The 22731-nt window shown below is 37.5% G+C and overlaps 1 protein-coding gene across 1 annotated transcript in view; it reads left to right on the forward strand.

The window, feature by feature from the left end:
- Positions 1-22731, forward strand: part of NELL2 (neural EGFL like 2) — a 320895-nt gene that overhangs the window by 177685 nt on the left and 120479 nt on the right. The window contains exon 13 of the mRNA XM_045553976.1: positions 3431-3556. Coding sequence (XP_045409932.1) covers positions 3431-3556 — 126 coding nt within the window. The remainder of the gene's footprint in view (positions 1-3430; positions 3557-22731) is intronic.

Here is a 22731-nt window from a genome sequence, read left to right on the forward strand (position 1 = left end):
TATGCATACATTGTGTAATGATCAAATCAGGGTATTTAAGATATCCATCACCTGAAACATTTGCCTTTTTTTTTTTTTTGTGAACATTTCAAGTCTTCTTTTCTAGCTATTTTGAAATATATAATAAATTATTATTAACTATGGTTACCATATTGTGCTATTGAACACTAGAACTTATTCCTTCGATCTGACTGTATGTTTGTATCCATTAATCAACCTCTTTCCATCTCCACTCACCCTTTCCAGCCTTTGGTAATTCTAACTCTACTCTCTACCTCCATAAGACCTACTATTTTAGGGCCTACATATGAGTGAGAACATGCCATTTTTGTCTTTCTGTGACTGGCATTTCACTTGCATAATGTCCTCTAGTTCCATCCATGTTGCTGCAAATGATAGGCTATCCTTCTTTTTTATGGATGAATAATAGTCCATTCTGTATACATATACCATATTTTCTTTATCCATTCATCCATTCATAAACAGGTTGATTCCATATCTTGGCTATTGTGAATAGTGCTGCAATAAACATGGGGTACAGGAATCTCTCTGATACACTGATTTCCTTTCCTCTGGTTAAATACTAAGTAGTGGGATTGCTGGATCTTCTGGCAGGTTCCAAAATGGTCCATTCAGATACTGGTGGCAGAGGCAGTGGGCGGGCAAGGCCTGTCCTCATTCCCTGGAATGGCACTGAGGCTAGCTGGTCCCCAAACCCCTAAAGTCACGTGCACCTGTGTGGTAGCCCTACTGCTGAAGGAGATGGAGTTGTCAGTGAAACCAACTCCAAGCAGGTGGCTCTCAGTCCCTGGCTTGCATAAGTTTCAGCAATCTTTGTCCCAGTGGCTGCCTCCTGGTGCGCTGCACTGCCTGATCCCTGGGGTGTAGAACATTGTGTGGGCTAGAGTTCTGGGGACCTGGACACACTTCTGGGTTCAGCCAGCATTGAAACACTGCGGCCCTCTGGGTGGGCATGGAGGGATATCAGCAGAGCTCCAGAGATGTGGAAATGCAAGGGCTGTTGGGATCCAGAGCAGGGTTTAGTCTGGTAGGGCTGGGCTCACAAAAGGGCACCATGTTACAGCTTTTTGGGTCTCAGGGTTTGTGTAGGACCCAGCACAAACTTCCTCTCTGGAACAATACCATAGTTTAAACTCCAGGCAGCTTCTTATACTAGATTCAGGATCTGTGACGCCCAAGGGGCTTTCTTGTGACTAAGATTGCAGAAGTCTGGGGTGGGAATGTGGACCTCTGGGGATCTCTTCCCTACCCTTTCCCTGCAATAGATAGTTTCTCTTGGTTCCACTCTGATCTTGGCTGGGCCAGCTGCTTCACTTTCCTCTCCTTCCTTGCTTCAGAGATTCCCTGTCACTTCCCTGCTGAATTCCAGTGTTCTCTGTTAGAAGCTCTCTTTGGCATGTGGTTATCTACTCACTGTTGTGGCTTTTCTTTGTGGCACAGGTGAGTACCTGGAGGTCTAATCAGCCATCTTGAAGCCTCACCTACTCAGTGGTAATTCTTAACTTTAGTTATGCATTAGACCAGGAATCATCAAACCGTGGCCTGTGGCTTACCACCCATTTTTGTAAACAATCTTTTATTCTAACACTACCAGATTCATTCATTTATGTATTGCCTGTGATACCCAAACCCTAAAACATGTACTGTGTGTGTCTTTACAGAGAAATTTTACTGACCCCTGCATTAGACTCATCATGGAGACAATTTAAAAACAAATCAGTGCCTACGTTTTCCCACAGATAATTTAATCAGAATTTGGAGTGGAGTTTGGGAATTGGTCCAAGAACAAGTTATTTTTAAGTGTATCCCAGATGAATATAATGGGCAACCAAAGTTAAGAAACACTAATAGATAATTTCTATCCTTGAGGAATATATGGTTTGTTTGGTAGAAAGAAGTTTATAAAAATTAATAAAAATATAATTGATGCATCTATAATGGAAACATTTACAAATTCTCAAGGGAGCAGTACACAGGGAGCATTTTAGTTCATTAGAGAAGTTTTCACAGGAGATATGTTTCAGTAGATTCTTGAAGGATGAATCCACTGGTGCACAAGATCCACTGTATTAGTGTCAGGGAGAGGAGTAGCAGTGAAAAGTAGAGAGAACAGCATGTGCAAAGGCAGGGAGGCATGAAAGGACATGGCCCATTCTAGCAGTGATGAGAACTTCAGTGTGGCCAGAACACTTAGAGGGGAGAAGGGAGTGAGGTCATGGGATGTAAAGCTGGAAAAGTAGGGACCAGGAAAAGCTTTGTATGCTAAGAAAAGTGGTTTGGAATTTATTATATTGACTATGAGATTGAATGGATAACTGAGTCTCTGTAGGACTCAGTTTTTCCTTCTGTAAAATAAACAGCTCAGATGATTGCTAAGAACCCTATAGTTCTAAAATATAGGTTCCTGAGATTACGTCAATTACTTCTTTTGATGCTCTCAGGACTAGAAACATAGTTGGGGTTACATGAAAAACACGTAGTGGTGGGTCACCAAGCCATCTCCTATAGTAGATCCATTTCTGTTAATAGTACAAATGAGGTCAATGCTACTTTGTGAATTTATCATAAGGGTTTGAGAAAGCAGATTTCTGGATGGGAAATGCCTTATCTGGTCAATGCATTTAAGGCCCTTAATAAAGAGCTTTACATAATGATACAATACCTGTAAAATGCTTTATGTTCCATTCAGAGAGGTGCTATAAAATGGGGACAGTTTTATTATCAAAATTCACATTCTTCACAGTTAGTATCAGTGCTTATTATGGCTTGGTATCTATAGGTTTTTATACTCAAAACTTAGTGTGTGAATTATACTCAAAATTGGTGTAAGATATTCAGTATGATGTTTTACTATTTCATTACTTCTCATCTATATCATGTAGTTATATTATAATTTCATCTCTGTTGAGACACTGGGGTAGCTATATCACTACTTGTATCTTTAATAAACTACATGTAATTAGCTTCATATCATTAAGTGAAGTTACTCAAGTTCTGATGTACATTGAATATTTTATTTACCTCTTTCAGGGTCTCCTCAAGTGTACAGAATAGCTGGTGAATCAAATAATGATATATGGTGGGCTTAGTGACTAAAGATCCAAGATGCAAAAGCAGCCCGATCTTTGCATTCTGATTCATTTTATCAAATATAGGTAGATGAATGCCCGAAAAATGCAGATTGAAATAAACAGACCTCTTTGAAACTCCAGCAAGAGCTGTTGGGAAAAAATTCATGTGATTTCTATCATTTGAACATCAAACACTCCTATTAATGTAGATATTTTGAATACCTTTTAAAAATGCTATTCAATTAGTATCTATTCCTCTCTCCCCACCAAAGAAAATGATAGAGAAACTCTAGAATATTAACCACAGTTGACCTCTTTGGCCTACTTTTTCTTTACAGACATTGATGAGTGTGCTGAAGGGCGCCATTACTGTCGTGAGAATACGATGTGTGTCAACACCCCAGGTTCTTTTATGTGCATCTGCAAAACTGGATACATAAGAATTGATGATTATTCATGCACAGGTAAATGGCGGTTATTTATGAAATAAAATCTTTCTATGCCTTAAGTTTACTTTTAAAAATTTATTTTGACTCTAATTTTTTTTTGATAAATATACCATAAATATCTACAACAAAACATAAGCAAAATAATATAATCTTGATTTGGTAGTTAATTCTGAATTTGTTCTAAAGAAAAGAATACCTACTTGCTCTGGATAAGTTTTATACTTCCTATTAGGAAGATAAATAAAAATTTTAAAACCAAATAAATATTATACTAAATTAATACAGTATTTATACTGAAAACTTGTGTGAATTACTATAGCAAATCTGAGAAACAATCGCTAAATGGTATTTCCTTTATGTGATAGTGAATTTTTGAATAGAGGAATAATAACATAAATAATGTGATGTTTAGAAATAGATACTTTTAGTTCTAGGATAGGGAATATTAAAGAGAATTGAGCTTTTTCACACCTCTGGGAAGTGCAGTTGGGCACTACATCAAAGAGGTTTTTCTTATTTTTGTTGTATGAAATATCACTCCTTTTAAAACCATCCAAAGTCCTGTTCAAGGATATCTCGAGTGTTAGTGATATCTGGGGTTGGTCCCAGAATGATACAACTTATTCCCTTCATGTTCCGTAGGTTCCTATCTATATAATATGGGGAAAAAAAATGATGCTAGAAGAGTAGCTTGAAGACTGTGGGACTTGAGGAAATGTGGGTGTGAAACAGGACTTCTTTTGGGTTTCTATTTTTTTAAAACAGAAAAAACAAAAATAACATTTTTTAAAAAACATGTAGAATCATAAAACTAGAGAGCAACTAAAATGTTGTTCTTGTCCCCTTTTACTCTACCTCCAATTTTATGATCTTTATCAGATGCATGTATAAACAAAATTGAGATGTTTCCAGAGAAAGAGACTCTGTAACACTTCCTAGCATAAATATGAATCTATAATAAAGGTGTCACTTTGTCTTTGTATTAGCTGTTCACTTCTAAGTCTTCATTATAATGTCCACTCTGTGTGCTAATTGATATCCTGTTTATCAGAGTAGAAAGAAGGGCCTTCCTCTAAATTTAAATATAGTATTCCAAAATGATGGAATCAAAAACAATAAGTAACTTCTTAGTCTATGAGGAATAACTGAAAATATCCTGAAGGTAGAAAAGGTATGTAATAAAAAGATGCCAATGGATTTACAGTTCCTAGTTTTTTCTCAGTTCCTTCTAAACATTTCCACATTATGGGAACAATTCTGCACTTTTTCTTTAGACAAAATTTAAATCACATCTAGTGGTAGAATGTCTTGAAGGAGAACTACAGAGATGCTTTCCAACATAAAAAATAAAATAAAATAACAAGTCAAAATAAATAAATAGGGAATTCAATATACAGTTTACTGTAATATTAGTGATACCAGTAAGGCTGAGTTCCAGTTTAATGGTTAACAAAAAAGCTATCTAAGATAAAGCTCTTGCATCTTAGAAAGCAGATATTTCAAGACGTGCTCATTAAAAATGAGAGTGCTGGCAATTTCTGAGTCTGCGGATTCTTTGCAATTAGAGTCTTAAAAAGCTTTGTACATTTTTATACTTCCTAGTGATTCTTTTTGTTTTTCTTATATTCTTAAAATAGTGTTAGAAATTTTTTAAGAGGGAGGACATGACACATAACTGGTGTTGAATGAGGTGTGTTTCTCAAGGGCAGGATATTTTCAAGAGATTCTTTTCTGTTCTGGGTCTGTTTGTTGGATATAAATCCAAAGAATAGTTTAGCTTTCATACATTATAGAGAATCTTTTACTTTTACTTCTCCCAGTAATTTTCCTTCCAAATAAAACCCACAAATTACTGTTTATTTTTGACTACTTGGAGGAATTTTCCTTTACAATTTCAAAGGATCTAATGATATAAATGAAGAATCCCTTTGTAGGAATGTGGAGGAAGGCTGAAATCATTTTCAGAAAAGCTGTTCAAGCTATGATTTTTGTGCCTAAGGAACCAGAGCCAAGAATTTCAATATCTGGCAGATGATGGAATGTATTTCCTTAATGAGGCACTAGCATTTCCAACTAGCACCATTATTCCTATGCTTCCACTTGAAGAGCAGAGACTTTCTTGCCCTTAAATGTCCTATCTACTCTGACTAGGTCTACAAGTTTGAGAATTTACATCTGTACACAAAAGCTGGAATTTTTTTTGTTTTAAGAAATATGAGTAGATCTTATTTTGTAGTGCATAGTCAGATGGACACTGTCAAACATTTCTGTATGTTAGGTCATGGAGGGTCAATGCATATTCAAGGTTTCGGTAAAGGAAATAAATGTTTAAATGCTATGCCCTTGGATTCCTCCTCCCGGTACTTTGATATTAGGGTTTGTACAAAAGGCTCAAAGAAATGACTCCTGTGCTGGAGGTTTGCCTTGTGCCTGAAGGTATCTAGGCTATTCCTTTTTAAGATCCCTCTTAAGACCAAGGTGGGACTTTATTTCTCTGATAAAGATTGAGATTTATTTTCTCTGAATTTTAGTAACACACATTTACATACTTGTAGTATAAGACCTTACAGTATATTAATAAGTGTCAAGACACCACTGTAGAGCCATTCTCTGATGTTTGTGGCTGAGCTCTTGGAGTTCCACATTTGTTTTGTTTCTCTATCCCTGCCCCTCTTTCCTGTGAAAGAGACCCCTACCATAACATAACAACTGACACTTTCAACACTGTGCCCAGCGACTCACAAAGTTACTTATCCCATCTGAAAGTTAACCACAGAAATTCTAATTCAAAGGAGATTCCAAGAGCGATACACATACTTTATAGTCAAGAGCTTTGATCAGTGAAAGTCTTCTTTGCTTTTTTAACCCAGTAGCTCTGGGATACAAATTATGTATGTTGCTGAGTATTACATCCTGTTGTTGGTCAAATTGCACATTGGTTTTCTTTCAGTTTCAGAGATTTGAGTTAGATTTTCCTCATGATCACAACATTTTGGAGATGGAAGAATTCTTTAAAGACAATTTAGTTCAATCCCTTAACATTGGCAGATGAGTAAACTGAGGCTCAGAGAGATTTATTGCCTTACCTATAGTCACACAGTCAATAAGAGGCAAAACGGTCTAGAATATAAGCCTCCTTATCATACTTAGCTCCTAAACTATTCACCCTTTGTATGATTTGCAACCATATAAAAATAAATGTAAGGAAGAGACTCATATTGTATATAGAAATATATTATTCAATTTATAATGCTCAGTAATTAAACTGCCTTCTTTATAGATTATTTAAGTTCATGAGCTTTAACTCCAGAATTTTTTTCCCCTATAGATCTTATAATAATAATAATCCTAAATTAAAAGTCAGTAGAATAAATATAAATCACCATTTCCTGGGCCTCTGTACAAAGTTATAGCAATGACTCAGTCACACCATTTGCACAAGTAGTGTATCAGTTTATACTCTTCTAAACTCATTAATAAAATTTTCCTTACAGTGAAGGTGTTATTATTTTTCCTAATTCTTCATAATTTCTCTCCTCACATGCTTTCCTCTTGTTGTAGAAGAAGAAAGACTAGATATACCTACAAGGAAAGAGAGAGTTAGAGAGAGAGAAGAGGGTAGAAAGGGAGGAAGGGGGAATAGAAGGGGGGAGCAAAGAGGGAGATGAGAAAAAAGAGAAAAAAGGAAAGAAAGGGAAAGGTGAAAGGAAAGGGAAAAGGAAAGAGAGGAAAGAGGGGGTTGGATCACATGAGCCAAGATGTCCAAAGGCCATTTTTCAGGATTTCTGCAAAAACAACCTAATTTTTAGGTATAAAAAAGTTACTTATCTGGCTTTCTTGGTTAATCAAATTGGGCAGATCTTGTTGAGTCTCACGAGGCATCTCTTCTTGGAACTGGTCTTGTGTAATGGACAAAGTGTAAAACATCTCTAGAAACAAAGATGGAATCAAAAATTTTAGATAAAGATCTGAGTGAAGAGGCACTCATTTCAGATCTTCCTGATATAGCTCTCTGCTCTGATTATGACAATAAAAAAAGAGTTCTGATTCTTCTTTTGCATTGATGAGCTTGTAATCTTCCTATGCTGTGCACTTTTTTAGAGGTGGAACAGGAGAATGGGAAGGGTGGGCAGGTAGAAGTGGTGGAAAATGCCCTTGCCTTGGCTTAGGGATTAAATTCATCCTTTAGGGCAGTGGTTGTTAAAAAGAAGTGATTTTGCCTTCTCACCTGCCAGAGGCTATTTGATAATGTCTAGAGATATTTTTGGTTATCACAACTGTGGAGAGAGGGTTTTCTACTGGCATCTGGTAGGTAGAGGCCAGGGATGTTGCTGAATATCCTGTAATATTATTATTGCAATAGCTATCCTCTTGAGGAAATGTTTTATTTCCCTGGGACTCTTTCAACTGGGAACTTTTCTCTGGTTACTTTTCAAGTGAGTCCTTAATCTTCATCCTGCACAGAACATCTGGCTCAGGACAGCACTCCTCCCGAAGAGTACATGACCCAAAATGTCAGTGGTGCCCAGTTGAGAAACTGTGCTTTAGAGTTACCTGATCAAAATTGTAAGATGCAAACTTTCTTTTTAACTTTACCTGTTCCTATTGGAGTTTCTATTGGCCTGTGCAGTGATGCCTTCTCTCACTTCTTATGGTCTCTAGTGTCATTTTATTATCTTTTGGCCACAAAGGACCCCTTTTCAGTAAGCCCCACTTCCCACTAAGTTCTTCCTTCTCCTTTCTTCTATTGAAATTTCTTATCTTAACCTAGGGGAATGATTCTTCAATGGTGAAATTGCTGACATCAACAGAAGCAGCAGAGAGGATTTCTAGGGCTCCTCAGATGATGCTATCCTGATGCCTGCTCAATACACTTTCTGCTGACTCTTCTCATTCTGTTATCCCAGGGCTTTCTGATACTGCCTTTGGTCCATGTCACATATTAGAGGTTCATAAAGTATCTAAGCACAAGGAATTCTACTAGATACTTGATTTTTGTTGTTAAAAAAAAGTGCCTCCTTTGGTGTTCCTCAAGGAGTTTCACTTCTGAAAGTACTTAACTTTTTATAGCATTGGATATGCCTACTGCTTACATTTTATGATCTTGCTGTGGTTACTTTTCTCTAAAATAGTCAATGCTGATTTTTTTTTTTATCACTAGCATACTCTTTGTCAGGCTTGTTTAATTTGCTGATTATGGAGAAAGAGTGGTGAATTTTATGATGGTATTAAGTTTTCTTCACTTTTCTTTATCACTGTTGATTTCTTAGCATGAAAAGAGTCTTGGATATTATTGTCAGCTACAGAAGGTTACAGAAAAGGATTTACTGCTGGGCAGCTGAAGCAGAGGTTTTAAGCCAGTGGTAACCCAGGCATGCCCCTTCCTCAAATAGTGCTGTGTGTGGTTCTTTAAAGTTCTCTGTCAAATAATGCTTACAAAAGGAAATTTGCTTAAAGTGTTTAAAGAAATGATATTTTGGAAAGGCAGAAATAATATTTTTTATTCTACATTCTTTCAGGAAGAATTTATATTGAACCTAGAAATTTATTGTATGGATGAACAATGGCTATGTAAAAATAGCTCTTGGTAGATTTATCAAAATTGCAAGTGTAGAACAAGGCAGTTAATTCATTGTGTGTGCATGTTACCACAATTACTGGTATGGAAATGGTAAAGGAGGTGAGAATACTGGTGGCAATGACAGAAAGGAAAGAAGGGCCCAAGAAGCACAGATTAGAGAGAGCAACAGTAAAGAACAGGAGGTGAAAATGTGTACATCAGCTTTCACAAAAAGTCTTAAATAAAGTTCTTTTCGTTGGGCACTTTCTCATTAGTAAAATGCCTAGCAGAGAAGAAATGTCTATTAAATGTTAGCCGCCATTATTATTATTATTGTTGTTGTTACTGTTACTGTTGGGATTAGACCATCTATCCTCTTGAGGAAATGTCTTTTTTCTCTGAGAGCCTTCCAACTGGGCACTTTTCTCTGGTTACTTTTAAACTGAGTCATTAATCTTGACAACATAAATAGCTTTGTTATAGCAACAGACTCAACTGCATTATTGTTTATTCAACTGCACTTACTATGTACCTGTGAATAGGGGCTTAAAAAAACAGAAAGGGAAACCTTGGTGTAACTGAATAGCACTTACTCTGGAAGTTAGAAAAAATTCCTTCCTGATGACAATTTGTTATACTCCTTGGGTTCCCATTGTTCTTGAGAATGAATGTTGTCCGAGGGCTAGATGGATGCATCCAGGGCCCTACTTTGGCTATGAATCTGCCCAGGGTTGAGAATAGGACATCTAAGCAATCAGTGAGTATGGTCAGTTCTCAAGCAGGGCAGATTTTTATGAGCGTGGCTGCCTCTATGTGGATTTCTTTTCTAAAGAATCACTGTCAACACTCAGACAATCCTACCATCTGGCCACTAGTTGCCATGGCTATTGAAAAAGACTTTTGCATTTTTGTGAACAACTACTCCAAATTTTCTTTTCCTGGAATCAGCATTGCAAATGATAATGAAATTGTGCCATACAGAGGCCCTTTTATAAAACATGAAAGTCAGGCAACTTTAGGTTTTAAAATTTAAAGTATGCCCCCTAAAGCTAAAGGAGGCCTCATTCATCTCTTGTAGTTCATTATATACTATTATACTTTATAGTTATTAATTTAAAAATATAAACATGATCACAAAAGCAAATTAGAATACCAAGCCCCAGGACTCAAAGGATCAATGATGAAAACTATTTCTAAACAAACATCATGTAGGAAGCATCTTTAGAAGAGTGTGCACTGTGGTTACCAGCAAGGGTTAATGTTTGGAAAACTTCAGGCCACATTTAGAAAACGTGAGAGAACAGAAGTGAGACGTGTATGCACAGTGAGCGAGGAGGCCAAGGCAATGCGCTTATCTCTTTTCTGAAACACATACGTGCATACATACAATTAGCAGTCAGCTCAAAACTGAACAGGCTCAAAGGCTCAGGGAGCTGAACTGCCTTTTTGAAGATGAAAAGCTTGGAAAGGAGTCTGTGCTCTCTGAATCTGTCATTGAATGGGGGAAGCACACCAGCTCCAACGTAGCAGTTTCCAGGCTTGTCAGAGCCCTTATGCAGCCTGGCATGCAGCTGTCGTATCTATGTACAACCTCCAGCCCGGCCAGCCACAGTCTGGTCTTCAGAGTGTCCAAGGGCATGTGTCTGTGTGAAGCTGACTCTATGCAAGCTCACCTGAGCCCCGAGAGGATGGGAGCTGCCTCATTAGCAAGCCTCACCTACTTTGATTGATTAATCAGTAAACCCTTATTCACCTTTGTCCCAAATGGATGTATTATTTGAGATTTATTTCAAGATTTTTATACGAAAAGCATAGAGCTGAAAATTCACATAGGGGAATAAAAGGATTATACGTGCCAGGAGTGTAACAATGGCCGTGTCTTAGCAACAGACACCTGTAGAGGACAGGATTGCTGAAGTTGAAGCTCAACAGATGCCTTTCATTTCCTTTCTTGATTTTTGGCTTTGACATGTTAGCTGGGATGAAGTTTGGCCTTTCCTATGCCTTATCACTGTTTGAGTGCTCCGTGGAACAGAGTTCATCTCCCCGTTCTGCTGCTGATCTAATCTTGCAGTAGGTATGTAATCTCCTGGTGACATTGCCCTGTCCTGCTGCTCTCCTTTCCTCCCCTGTCCAGGATGTCTCTGCAGTGTCACATCCATGAAAAATTGTGGCTTTTGGCCCTGAGGTTGAGTATCTTCTCCCGAATCAGGAGCCTTATCTGTTCTGTGAGCTTCCGGCAGGGGGTTGAGGATGGGGAGGCTGAGGCACAGCCACACTGACTGCTAGGATTGTGCTTTCTTAGGGTGTCTGTGGCCCAGGAATGGAATGGCTTAGCCAGGGGCTATGCTGCAGGGTCTCTCACAAGGCTGCCATCAAGATGTCAGCTAGGACTGGGGAAGGATTTATTTCCAGGCTCGACTGTGTGGTCATTGGCTTACTCAGTTCCTCACTGGCTGTTGCTCACTGGTTGCTTTTAACTCCTTGCCATGTGGGCCTTTCCAACATGGCAGCTTTCTTCATCAAGGCCAGTAAAAAGAGACAGCCTGCCAGCTGGGTGGAAATTACTATCCTTTGTAACCTAACCGCAGACCTGACATCCTATTACCTTTGTTGTAGTCTGTTGGTTAGGAGCAAATCACTAGGGGTAGGAGATTATACAAAGGCATGGCTATCAGGAGGTGAATAGCACAGAGGCCCATTTTAGAAGCTGACTACTATATGCACGGAATATTATATATGGTTAATTAACCCATTTCAGCTAAGTGCAAATAAACAGTACCAGCCGAAGAATAAGAGCAGGGAGAGTTAGAATAGTAAACATGTGTTGTATAAGAACTGTATGTGAGTGATTGTGAAAAACTCACAAGCTGTCACACATGTCTTTTACTTTTATTTACACTAGAGCTTTAGTATGAGTGCGTAGTCGGTTCTTGTCCAATTTCATAGATGGAGATAGTGTAAATCAATCACTACAGCACAATGTGGTACAATTTGTAACAAAGAAATGTGCAGAGAGCTGTGGAGAGCCCAGAGAAGGCAGTGAGTAATCTGGCTGGAGCCTGGATATGGCCACACATCACTGGCAAAGTGGCATTGAAACTGAGATTTGTAAGTATGAACAGACATTTCAGGAGAGGTAGAAGTGAGAGAAGACATTTCAAGAAGAAGGAAGAGTAGGTACAAAAGTATAGGTTGTTGTATAATAGCAAGTTTAGTGTAAACAGAATTTTAAGAGATAAAGCCAGAAAGTCCTGTAGAAAATTCTAAGACATATTTTCCAGTTTCTGAAATATTTCAGTCAGTTTGTGCACATTCTAATTAAGATGTGCACATTGAAGTGTTAATGCTTTATTTTGTTTCTGTTGCATGTCATTTTTCTTTTCAGCTGGAAAGTAGTTTATTAAATTGAAAATACTTCTGATGGTCAGTGCAGGCCTAGAATCAAGGTGATATGGTATTTCATTTCAAAGAAGACAGAATGCTTTGTTGGTGTTCTTAGAACTCCATGAAAGCAGATTTTCAGTGTGGTCTAATGAGAACTGATTTGAGAATTTTTCTAAACAAAGTCATAACCATTAAGTTATTACCTAAGGCACTTAAAAATAGATTTGCATATTCATGTCCATTAAATATGGAGAAATACAACAACAACAAGACAAGAAATGGCTAAGGGATCTATAGAGCATCTCTTTTAGTTTGTTCAAATCAAATCATAATCTTCCTGGACCCCTCTTCTCTATGAACATTTTGTGGCATTTTAGCTTGTGGATAATAGCTCACTCAGGCTTCTTATATTTGAGTTCTTGGTCTACTACCCACTAGCTGGGATCATGAGCAATTTACCTACTCCTTTAGCCTCAGTTTCTTAAAATTTAAAATGGGATATATTACAGACTTTATATATTTTTATAATTAAATGAGATAAAGCATATAAAGCAATTAGTAGGATAGCTGGGCTATAAGTTGTCAATAAGTAATAGTTGTTATTGTTGCCATTTATGGTAGGCAGAATAATGGCCCCCCAAAGATGGTGACACCCTAATCCCCAGAACCTGTGTATATGCTACCTTACATAGAAAAGGGACTTTTCAGATGTGAGTATGGTCAAGGACCTTGAAATGAGGAGACTATCCAGGTGGGCCCAATCTAATCATGGGAGTCCTTAAAGAGGAAGGTGTGACTGTGGGATATTGGTCAGAGAGACGCAACATTACTGGCTTTGAAGATGGAGAGGGGGCCGTGAGCAGGAACATGAACAGCCTTCAGAAGCTGGAAAAGGCAAGGACGCATTTACCAGTAGAGCCTCTAGAAAAGGAATGCAGCCCTGCGGACATCTTGATTTTAGCTTGGTAGATGTATGGTGGACCTCTGACCTAAAAAACTGTGAGGTAAATGTACGTTATTTCAAGCTACGGGGTTTAGAGTAATTTTTTGACAACAATAGAAAATGAATACACTATTAATATTAGCTAACACAGTTGAATTGTTCAAAACTGTATTCAAAAGCAATTCTTATTGAATTGTTGAGGACAACCAATAACTCTGGAACAAGTCTGGTGTCTGTAGGGAGACTTAGAGGGGAGTCTGTAGAGGAGAGGATGATTCAGTTCATATCTATGCTTAAATTCCTCACTTTAATGACTGAGCTGCTTTTTTCATATTTGGTTTTGCTGTAAAAGTTAGGGGTGCTCATTATTTTAAAAACATTTTCATACTCTGCTTCTACTGAACACAAGCACACACACACAAAATCACACAGAAATAGACTGCACATTTACCCAAAATGTAACAAATAAAACAATGATATGGTACATTTCTCATTGTCTTTTTTTTTTTTTAGGAGATTCTGAACTTAATAACATGAAGGAACTTCACAGACAATAATTTTGAAAGCACTGTTAAAAAATTCATTTGTAGACTTAGGTGGTTATTGGGGTGTCATTGCTGTCATAGATCTTCAGAAGATAGGGTTGTTGAAAATGACCTTTTAATTCAGGAAGGCTCCATGCCAGCAGGGCTATATCTGAGCCACAAATTAGTGACCTATGGGCTACAATTACCTCTTGGTGGGGATTTATTTGGCTTTGGGGGCATTTTAATGATTCAACATTTAAACATTCAAGGATTACATTTTAAAAATCTGGTTTTCCAGCCAGATTTTCACATTGTTTGCTATTAATTCTGGATCCGCATTGCTGCACCTCAACTATCGACCACAGCTGCAATAGTAGCAGCCCTCCTAGAAAAAAAAGCTGACTCCCCTTGTGGTCACCGAAACTCAACAGTTCTAGTGAGAACATTAATGTTCAAATAAATGCCAGAATGCTTATAGCTGGTCTGTCTCATACTCATTTACTTTATCTGTCTGACCCAAGAATTGGAGCTTTTTTATTTTGTAACCCATGATTTATAGTATTAAAGGGATTATAAAAATGATCATCTGAAGCCATAGAGATTTTAATATAGAAATAATGTCAAAGATTTGACTTCTTTATGAGTCATGTTCCTAATAAATTCACAAGTCATACTGAAATAAACCACAGAAGAATCAGCAAATTCTTCAATAAATTTTAAATTCATCTGTTTTAGTTTTCCTTTCAAAATTAAATTATAAAAACCTTAAATACTAAAGTCACAAAGAGAATATATATGCCATTATAGTGTAGTATCAGTTAGTTGGCCAATTTTAAAATCTCCTAGAAATTTAATTCATTGCAAAGTTTATAGCAGAACAAATTGTTTAGATCATGGGACACATAAAATTTGTTGACAAAGTAGAAAAGATAGTGTATGTTGTTTTGTTTTTTAATGGGCTTTGTATTAATCTACTTAGGCTGCCATAACAAAATACCATAGACTGGGTGGCTTAAACATGAGAAGTTTATTATCTCACTTTTCTGAAGGCTAAGAGTGCAAGATCAAGGTTCTGTCAGTGCTCTCTTCCTGAACTGCAGACAGCTGCTGTCTTGCTGTGTCCTCTCATGGCCTTTGAGTGCAGGTAAAGAGAGATAGAGAGTGAGCTCTGGTGTCTCTTTTTATAAGGACACTAATCCTGTTAGATCAGGGCCCCACCCTTATGACCTTATTCAACCTTAATTACTTTCTGAAAAGGCCCCATCTCCAAATATGGCCACAATGGGGGTTAGGGCCTCCACATATAAGTTTGGTGGGAGTGGGACACAAACATTCAGTCTGCAAGGGCCAATCTGTTCTTCAGTAGATGTAATATCTTTCAAAAGGCGGTTGCTATAATGACATGTAAGGAAGTGACAAGATATTACAAAAAAATAAAATGTAATCATCCAAAGGAATATATTACCTAGATTCAGTTTGTAGGATTTCACTGTGAGTTAATCATTGAAAGAAGGTATGTTGCTGATTGTAACTCCTTTGCAAGAGGAATGAGGCCTGGGATTATAGGCTTTAGCTTGGCTGATATTAAGGATGCTTTTGATTTTATTTAGCTTCTCTTTGCACACATTACAATTAATGGTATTACTCCTTTAGCAGTAATTCTTTCCACATTTTTTAAAATTTCAGAATATTACAGGGGTACAAATGTTTTGGTTACATGGTTTGCTTTTGTACAGCTTGAGTCAAAGTGTAAGTGTGCCCATCACCCAGATATTGTACATTGTACCTGTTAGATAGGTGTGATTTCACTATCCTCTCATCCCCTGTCCCACCTGCTTGTTTTCCATTGAGTTTTACTTCCATATGTGCTCATGAATGCTGGTCAGTTAGTTCCAATTTAATAATGAGTACATGTGGTGTTTGTTTTTCCATTCTTGCAGTCCTTCACTTAGGAGAATGGTTTCCAGTTCCATCCAGATTGTTACAAAATGTATTAATTCATCACTTTTTCTTATGGCTGAGTAGTATAGTACTCCATAGTATACATATACCACATTTTATTAATTCACTCATGAATTGATGGACACTTGGATTGATTCCACGTCTTTGCAGTTGTGAATTATGCTGCAATAAACATTCAAGTGCAGGTGTCTTTTTGGTAAAATGGCTTCTTTCCCTTTGCGTAAATACCCAGTATAGGGATTGCTGGATCAAATGGTAGGTTTACTTTTAGTTCTTTGAGGAATCTCCATACTATTTTCCATACAGGTTGTACTAATTCACATTCGCACCAACAGTGTACAAGTAAGTGTTCCTTTCTCTCCACATCCACGCTAACATCTGTTATTTTAGGCTTTTTTAATAAAAGCCATTCTCACTGGAGTTAGCTGATATCTCATTGTGGTTTTGATTTGCATTTCCCTGATAATCAGGGACATTGAGCATTTTTTCATATGTTTACCAGCCATTAGTCTATCTTCTTTTGAAAAGCTTCTGTTCATGTCCTTTGCCCACTTTTTAATGGGGTTGTTTGGATTTTTTCTTGCTGATTTGCTTGAGTTCTTTGTAGATTCTGGTTATCAGCCCTTTCTCAGATATATAGCTTACAAATATTTTCTCTCAATCAATGTACATTCATCAAATGTAACAAATGTACCACTCTGGTGGGAGATATTAATAAAATTAAAATCTCTGTAAACAAAACAAAACAAAACAAATATTTTCTCCCATTCTGTAGGTTATGTATTTGCTCTGTTGATTATATCCTTGGCTGTGCAGAAGCCTTTTAATTTAATCAAGTCCCATTTATTTATTTTTGTTGTTGCTGTAATTGCCATTGGAGTCTTCTTCATAAATTCTTTGCCTAGGCCAATAGAAGATTTTTTCCTACATTTTCTTCTAGCATTTTTATGGTTTCGTGCCTTATATTTAAGTCTTTTATCCATCTTGAATTAATTTTTGTGAAAGATGAGAGATAAGGATCCTGTTTTAATCTTTTACATGTGGCTATCCAATTTTCCCAGCACCATTTGTTGAATAGGGATTCTTTTCCCAGTGTATATTGTTGTCTGCTTTGTCAAAGATCAGATGGCTATATGTGGAAGTTTTTTATATCTGAGTTCTCGGTTTTGTTCCATTGGTGTATGTCCCTATTTTTCTGGTCAGTTCCATGCTATTTTGGTTACTGTGGCCTTGTAGTATAGCTTGAAATCTGGTAAGGTGATGCCTCCCAATTTGTTCCTTTTGCTTAAGGCTGCTTTGGCTAATTAGGCTCTTTTTTGGTTCCATAGGAAGCATAGAATTGCTTTTTTCTAGATCAACAAAATTGACTTTTTACATTTTTCTGCAGAATTTGACAAGTCCAGTGATAAACAACTGATAGCACTTAGTGGGAAGAGACTTTTGCACCTGTCCTCGTGATGACAGGCAACTCTCAGCCTTTTTGGATCTCAGTTTCTTGTTAGCAAACAGCAGGAAGATATGATTTGTTTGTGTGTAGTCAAGGCTTTTAGTTGCAAATAATAGAAAATCTCTGGCTGTCTTAAGCTTAAAGAGATTTCCTGAAAGAGTGTAGGTAGCTCAAAGAATACACATAAAGCTTGCGGAGCACTCTGGAAAATGTACAGAGAGCACAGGATCTCTGAGGCCTTGTCAGGATGGAGCAATTGCAGGATGTATTGCCACTGCCACTAGGGCTACTGCAAGATGCTGTATGGGGGCACACAGCACTGAAAATGAATTCTAACTGTCTCTTTGGCTTCCAGATACTCACTCCATATTCAGAATTCCTGGACAGAAGCATGTAGTTGTCTTAATTTACATACATGGTTGCAAAACCATGTATTTGCCAAGTGGCAAGAGATTGGCAGGAGAGAAAGTATCTTGCCTCTTTTGGCTTCTGTAGTGAGAGGAGCTCCCTGTCTCCTAAATAGATTCACCCAGTAGATGATGTTTCCAAAATAGAGAGGTGGTTCAGATGCTGGATAATCCAGGAAGAAAGGAAGAATGGAAAGAAGGAAGGAAGGGAGGGAGGGAGAGAGGCAGAAAGAAAGGGAAAAAGGGAAAAGAAAGGAAAGGGAAGGGAAAGGAAAAGGAAAGGAAAGGAAGGAAAAGGAAAGGAAAGGAAAAGGGGTGGAGAGGGGAGGGGAGGGAAGGAAGTTCGGGGAGAAGAGGGGAAGGAAGAGAAGAGAGGAGAGGAGAACAGAAAAGGAAAAATATCTACATTGTCCCTCCTTAAACTGCTTGGCTAGTGTAGGGTTCTATGGTAAAATTATATCTAAAATAATGCTGAATACCTTTCAAAGCATTATAACAATATAAGGTGGTATTATTCTCACTGCCACTATCTCAGTTCAAACCATCATTGTTGTTCATGTGGACATTTTAGCTATTCTACTATCTTACTGTCTGTAATTTTTGCCTATTTATTATGATCTCAATTTTGTCACCAGCTTTATCTTCCTCTACAGTGTGTCATTTCCCTTTCTAGAAATTTCAGTGACTTCTCATTGCCCACAGAATAATACTTGCAAAGCTTAGCAGAGCAGTCTTCCTTTTCAGCTTTATGTCTTTCTACAGATTTTGTATCCTTCTCAAACCACAGCCTTCTGCTTTGCAAAACTAGTGTAGTTAGAACTCAGTAAGTTAGCACGCTGTATATCAAATGCCAACATAACTGGCTTCAGCCCCCATTCTCAAACAGGGGTAAGCTAAAGGTCTTAGCCTTTCTGGAGTTAAGGGAGGAAGAAGGGAAGTAGGAAGTGACTGACTCATGTGCATTTGAGACTTTAGTAGTTACATTTAAAGCATATTTAACTTTGCAAGGATTCAGCAGAAGGCACACCCTGAAGCCTTCTTTCTAGTAGGAGAAGGCATTAATGCTCTCAACACAGGTCAATCCCGAAGTCTAGCCCTATACTTCTCCCCAAGTGCTTCTGCCTGGCTCTTCCATACAGTGGGGTCACATCCAAACATAGTGACCTGTGCAGCTGTCTCCCCTGCTCTGTTTTAGTCTTGAAGAAAACTGAATAGATACATTGCCTAAAACCAGTTGTGGCAGTCACACCTGTCCCCTCCTCTTCCAACCACATGATGTGTCACCTAACAAATGGACAACCAGCTGAAAAATTTTATTTCTCATTAACCTCATAAGGTTGCCACCTTTATTTTACTCCATTGGATTTTTAGACCCCACTTACCCCATTATGGGAGGTTTAGGTTGTATCATTCTCTGAGAAGGTCTTTGCTGATGTGGTTTTCACTGGCCAGAACAGCCTTCTTTACCTTTTTCTTCACTTATTGAAATGCTACTCACCTTCTGTGGTTTAGTAAACATAGTTCCACCAGTGTATGTTTCTTTAAGCCTTCTCATTAGAAACTGCTAGTTAATTTAGCAACTAATGGCATGAAATTTAAGTGGATTTAGTATTCACCTTCCTAGTCACAGTATGACATTTTCAATAGATTTTTTCATCTGAATTTCTGTAGCTCTTAATTAAGTCTGTTTGGTTTTGTATTAGTTGTTTATACATTTGTCTTCCCCTATTAAATTACATGTTATTTGAAGACAGGCTTTATGTCTTTTTCATCTCTTTGCAGCAGATATCCCTGTTGCATAGATGAGAAATCTGAATCTCAGAGAAATTGAATAACTTGTTTTAGTTCTCAGATTTTATAAGTGGAGGAATTTTTATTCAAAAAAGGAGAGGAAAAGAAATTGGCTACTCTTTTCTTCCATCATTTTAGGGAAAGCAAAGCCATCCCTAGAATATATGTGAACCAAATGTGTATTAATTGTTGTGAACTTTGACTCTGAGTGTCACCATCCTCAAGTTCATGTCCATTAGGTTATGTGCAAGTTCCAGGTGGAATTGTGTAGGGGGCTCTGCTACCCACTCTTTGGCATTTCCCTCTGTGCTCTTGGTTTCTGTTAGCCTCACATTCCTTCTAGGTGTTTGGGATAGACATGTGCTGTTGCACTGTGGTATGTCCTCTCCAGCAGAACTCAAGGATTTGTGTTTCATATGTGGTAGATATAATGCTAAACCCTTACATTTTCATTTAGTCATATTCACCATCTTTCAGATCAGTGCTATTTATTATCCTCATTTTACATGTAAAGGAACTTAAGCTAAAGAAGTTCAAGTAAAATCCCAAATCTTTAAGCTTTTAAGTGATAGAGCCGCTCAGAGAGGCAAAAATTAAGTATCTCGGTAGTATTTTGACTTAGCAATTAAAATATTTTCATGGACCAAAAGTGATTTTTAAGCTCCATTCATTCAAGCTTTTCTCTGACTTCTTTTGTTACATTGAACTTTTCACTTCATATTCCCTGGACAGTATGATAGTCCCTCCTTAGCTGAGATTTGTTTTGCATAGTTTCACTTACCTACAGTCACCCACAATCCCAAAGTAGTTGAAAACAGGACAATAAGATATTTTGACACAGAGAGAGAGAAAACATTTACATAACTTTTATTAGTGTATATTGTTACAGTTGTTTTATTTTATTGCCATTGTTTTTAATGTCTTATTGTGCTTAATTTATAAATTAAACTTTATCATAGGTATGTATACATAGGAAAAAACATAGTGTGTGTGTGTGTGTGTGTGTGTGTGTGTGTGTGTGTGTGTGTGTGTGTGTAGTGTTCAGTGCTATTCATTGTCTCAGACATCAACCGGGCATCTTGGAATATATCATCAGTGAATAAGGGGGAACTACTGTATAGTACTGTTCACGAGATCCCTCTGGAGCTCGATCACCTGGGTTTGAATTCTCGTTGTGCAGCTTATTAACCGTGTGACGTTTGGCAAGTTGCTTAACTTTCAGTGCCTCCTTTTCCTCTTCTATAAACTGGGAATTAAAATAATAATATCTCATACTCGATGCAAGGATTATATGAGTTAATATATATTTAAGATGTTTACAGCAGCGCCTAGAATAAGTGTTTTTTAATAAGTAAATATATTTATTAACTGCTATTTGGAAGACATGTGCTTGATGCTGTGCATGATACAAATATAAATAAGACCTATACCCTTGGGGACTTTATAATCCATGAGAAGAGATAGAAATGTATTCATTTAGTCATTCAACTAAAATTAATAAAAGACAAAATGAATTGATTGCTAAACAGAGTTATAAGCAATGTGCTATGGCCACTTGCTTTCATGAAATTGTAAGGATAGATGCGAAATCAGGGTAAAAAGAGTGTGCTATATGGGTAAACATTGGCTGGAAGTTAGGAAGTGAGAGATGTATAGTTAGACCTATTACCAGCTGGGAAACTCAACCAGTTACTAAGCCTCCCTGAGACTTTCCTTTGGTAAAATGTAGAAATTATATTATACATACCTTTTAAAGGTATTTTAAAGATTACAAGTATTAATAGGTGTTTGAAGTACCTACAGGAATGGTTTTGAAATAACATGTAGTTAGCCAAACAATATGAAATTTTATCTATTATGCAACTAAAGGAATTGTACCCTAGGAGCAAGTTGGAATTCAGAATAAGAATACATTACTCTCCCAATTTTACCAATTTTGCTAAATCCCTGGACGTTGAGCCCACTCTTGATTCCTCACTCACTCCCCACACCCGATTTATCTACATGTCCTTTATTTTAGTTTTTAAAATAAAAAGCTCAAATCCAAACCCTTGTCTCTGTCTCCCTCCCATAATACAAGTCTAAGTCATCATATTGTTGTCACTGCTATATTGGTTTTTCACTCATGCTGTCTGCAATCTGTTCTGCACACAGCATCTAGAGCAATAATTTAAAAGCAAAAATTGGCCCATGTTATGCCCTTGCTTATTACCATTTAGTGGCCCCTTCCTACCTCTCCTACCTTGTCTCATTACGCTCTTGCTTTTCACATTTAGTCCCTTTGGCTTCTTATTTCCTGGAAGAAATATCAATCCTTCTTCAGGGATTTCCGATATTCTGTCCCTTTGCTTGGAACACTATTCCTCCCTCTCCTTTTGCACGGATGGCTCTTGCCCATCCTTTATATTTTAACTGAAATGTTACCTTTCTTGCCCACTCTATCTAAATAGCTTCTTCCCCAACTATAGGGGTTCTCAGACATTCCACCTACTATCTTTTCTTCAAAAGCTAACATGCACAAACCCTCCTTCCATGTGTTTTTCTTACTTCTTATGTGTCTTGCCCCAGCTTCTGTAAGCACCACAAAGGCAGGGGTAGTGTCTGTTATTTCTGCTTTGTTCATCACTGGATACCCGGAATGGTTCCTGGGAGGTATTTGATAAATACCAGCAGATGTTTGGGTCCATTAATTCAGTCAACAAATACTGGCTACCAAGAGCACAAAGCATATCACATTAGAGTTATAAAGAATTAAAAAAAAAGTATTGGGGAGTGTGCAGTGTTACCTTGTCTGGTATAGGATGTCTGCAGGGTTTATTAGTCCCTCCAGAAAATTGGCAGTCAAATAGTTCTTCACCAAAAAGCTGAGCCTACATGAAATGAAGACTCTCCCTCCTTTGTCACATCTAGTTGCAGTGCTTGCCTTATTCTTCTTGAGGAGAAGTTTAGAGTATACCCTTGAAATACCAGTAGGTGGTTGCTGTGGCTCTTTTCCATTTTTTAATTACATTGCCTAGAATTTATCTCAGATCTATTATATAAAATTCAACTCAATTACGTGCCACACTGTGAGCTCATCTCTCTGTCAGTCCTGCTAACCCCTTACTCATGTTTATTACTCTTTACAAAACCCAGCCTATTTTGTCTGTATTTTTTCTTCTTACTG

Source organism: Lemur catta, chromosome 6, assembly GCF_020740605.2.
Source record: "Lemur catta isolate mLemCat1 chromosome 6, mLemCat1.pri, whole genome shotgun sequence".
NCBI classification, from domain to species: Eukaryota; Metazoa; Chordata; class Mammalia; order Primates; family Lemuridae; genus Lemur; species Lemur catta.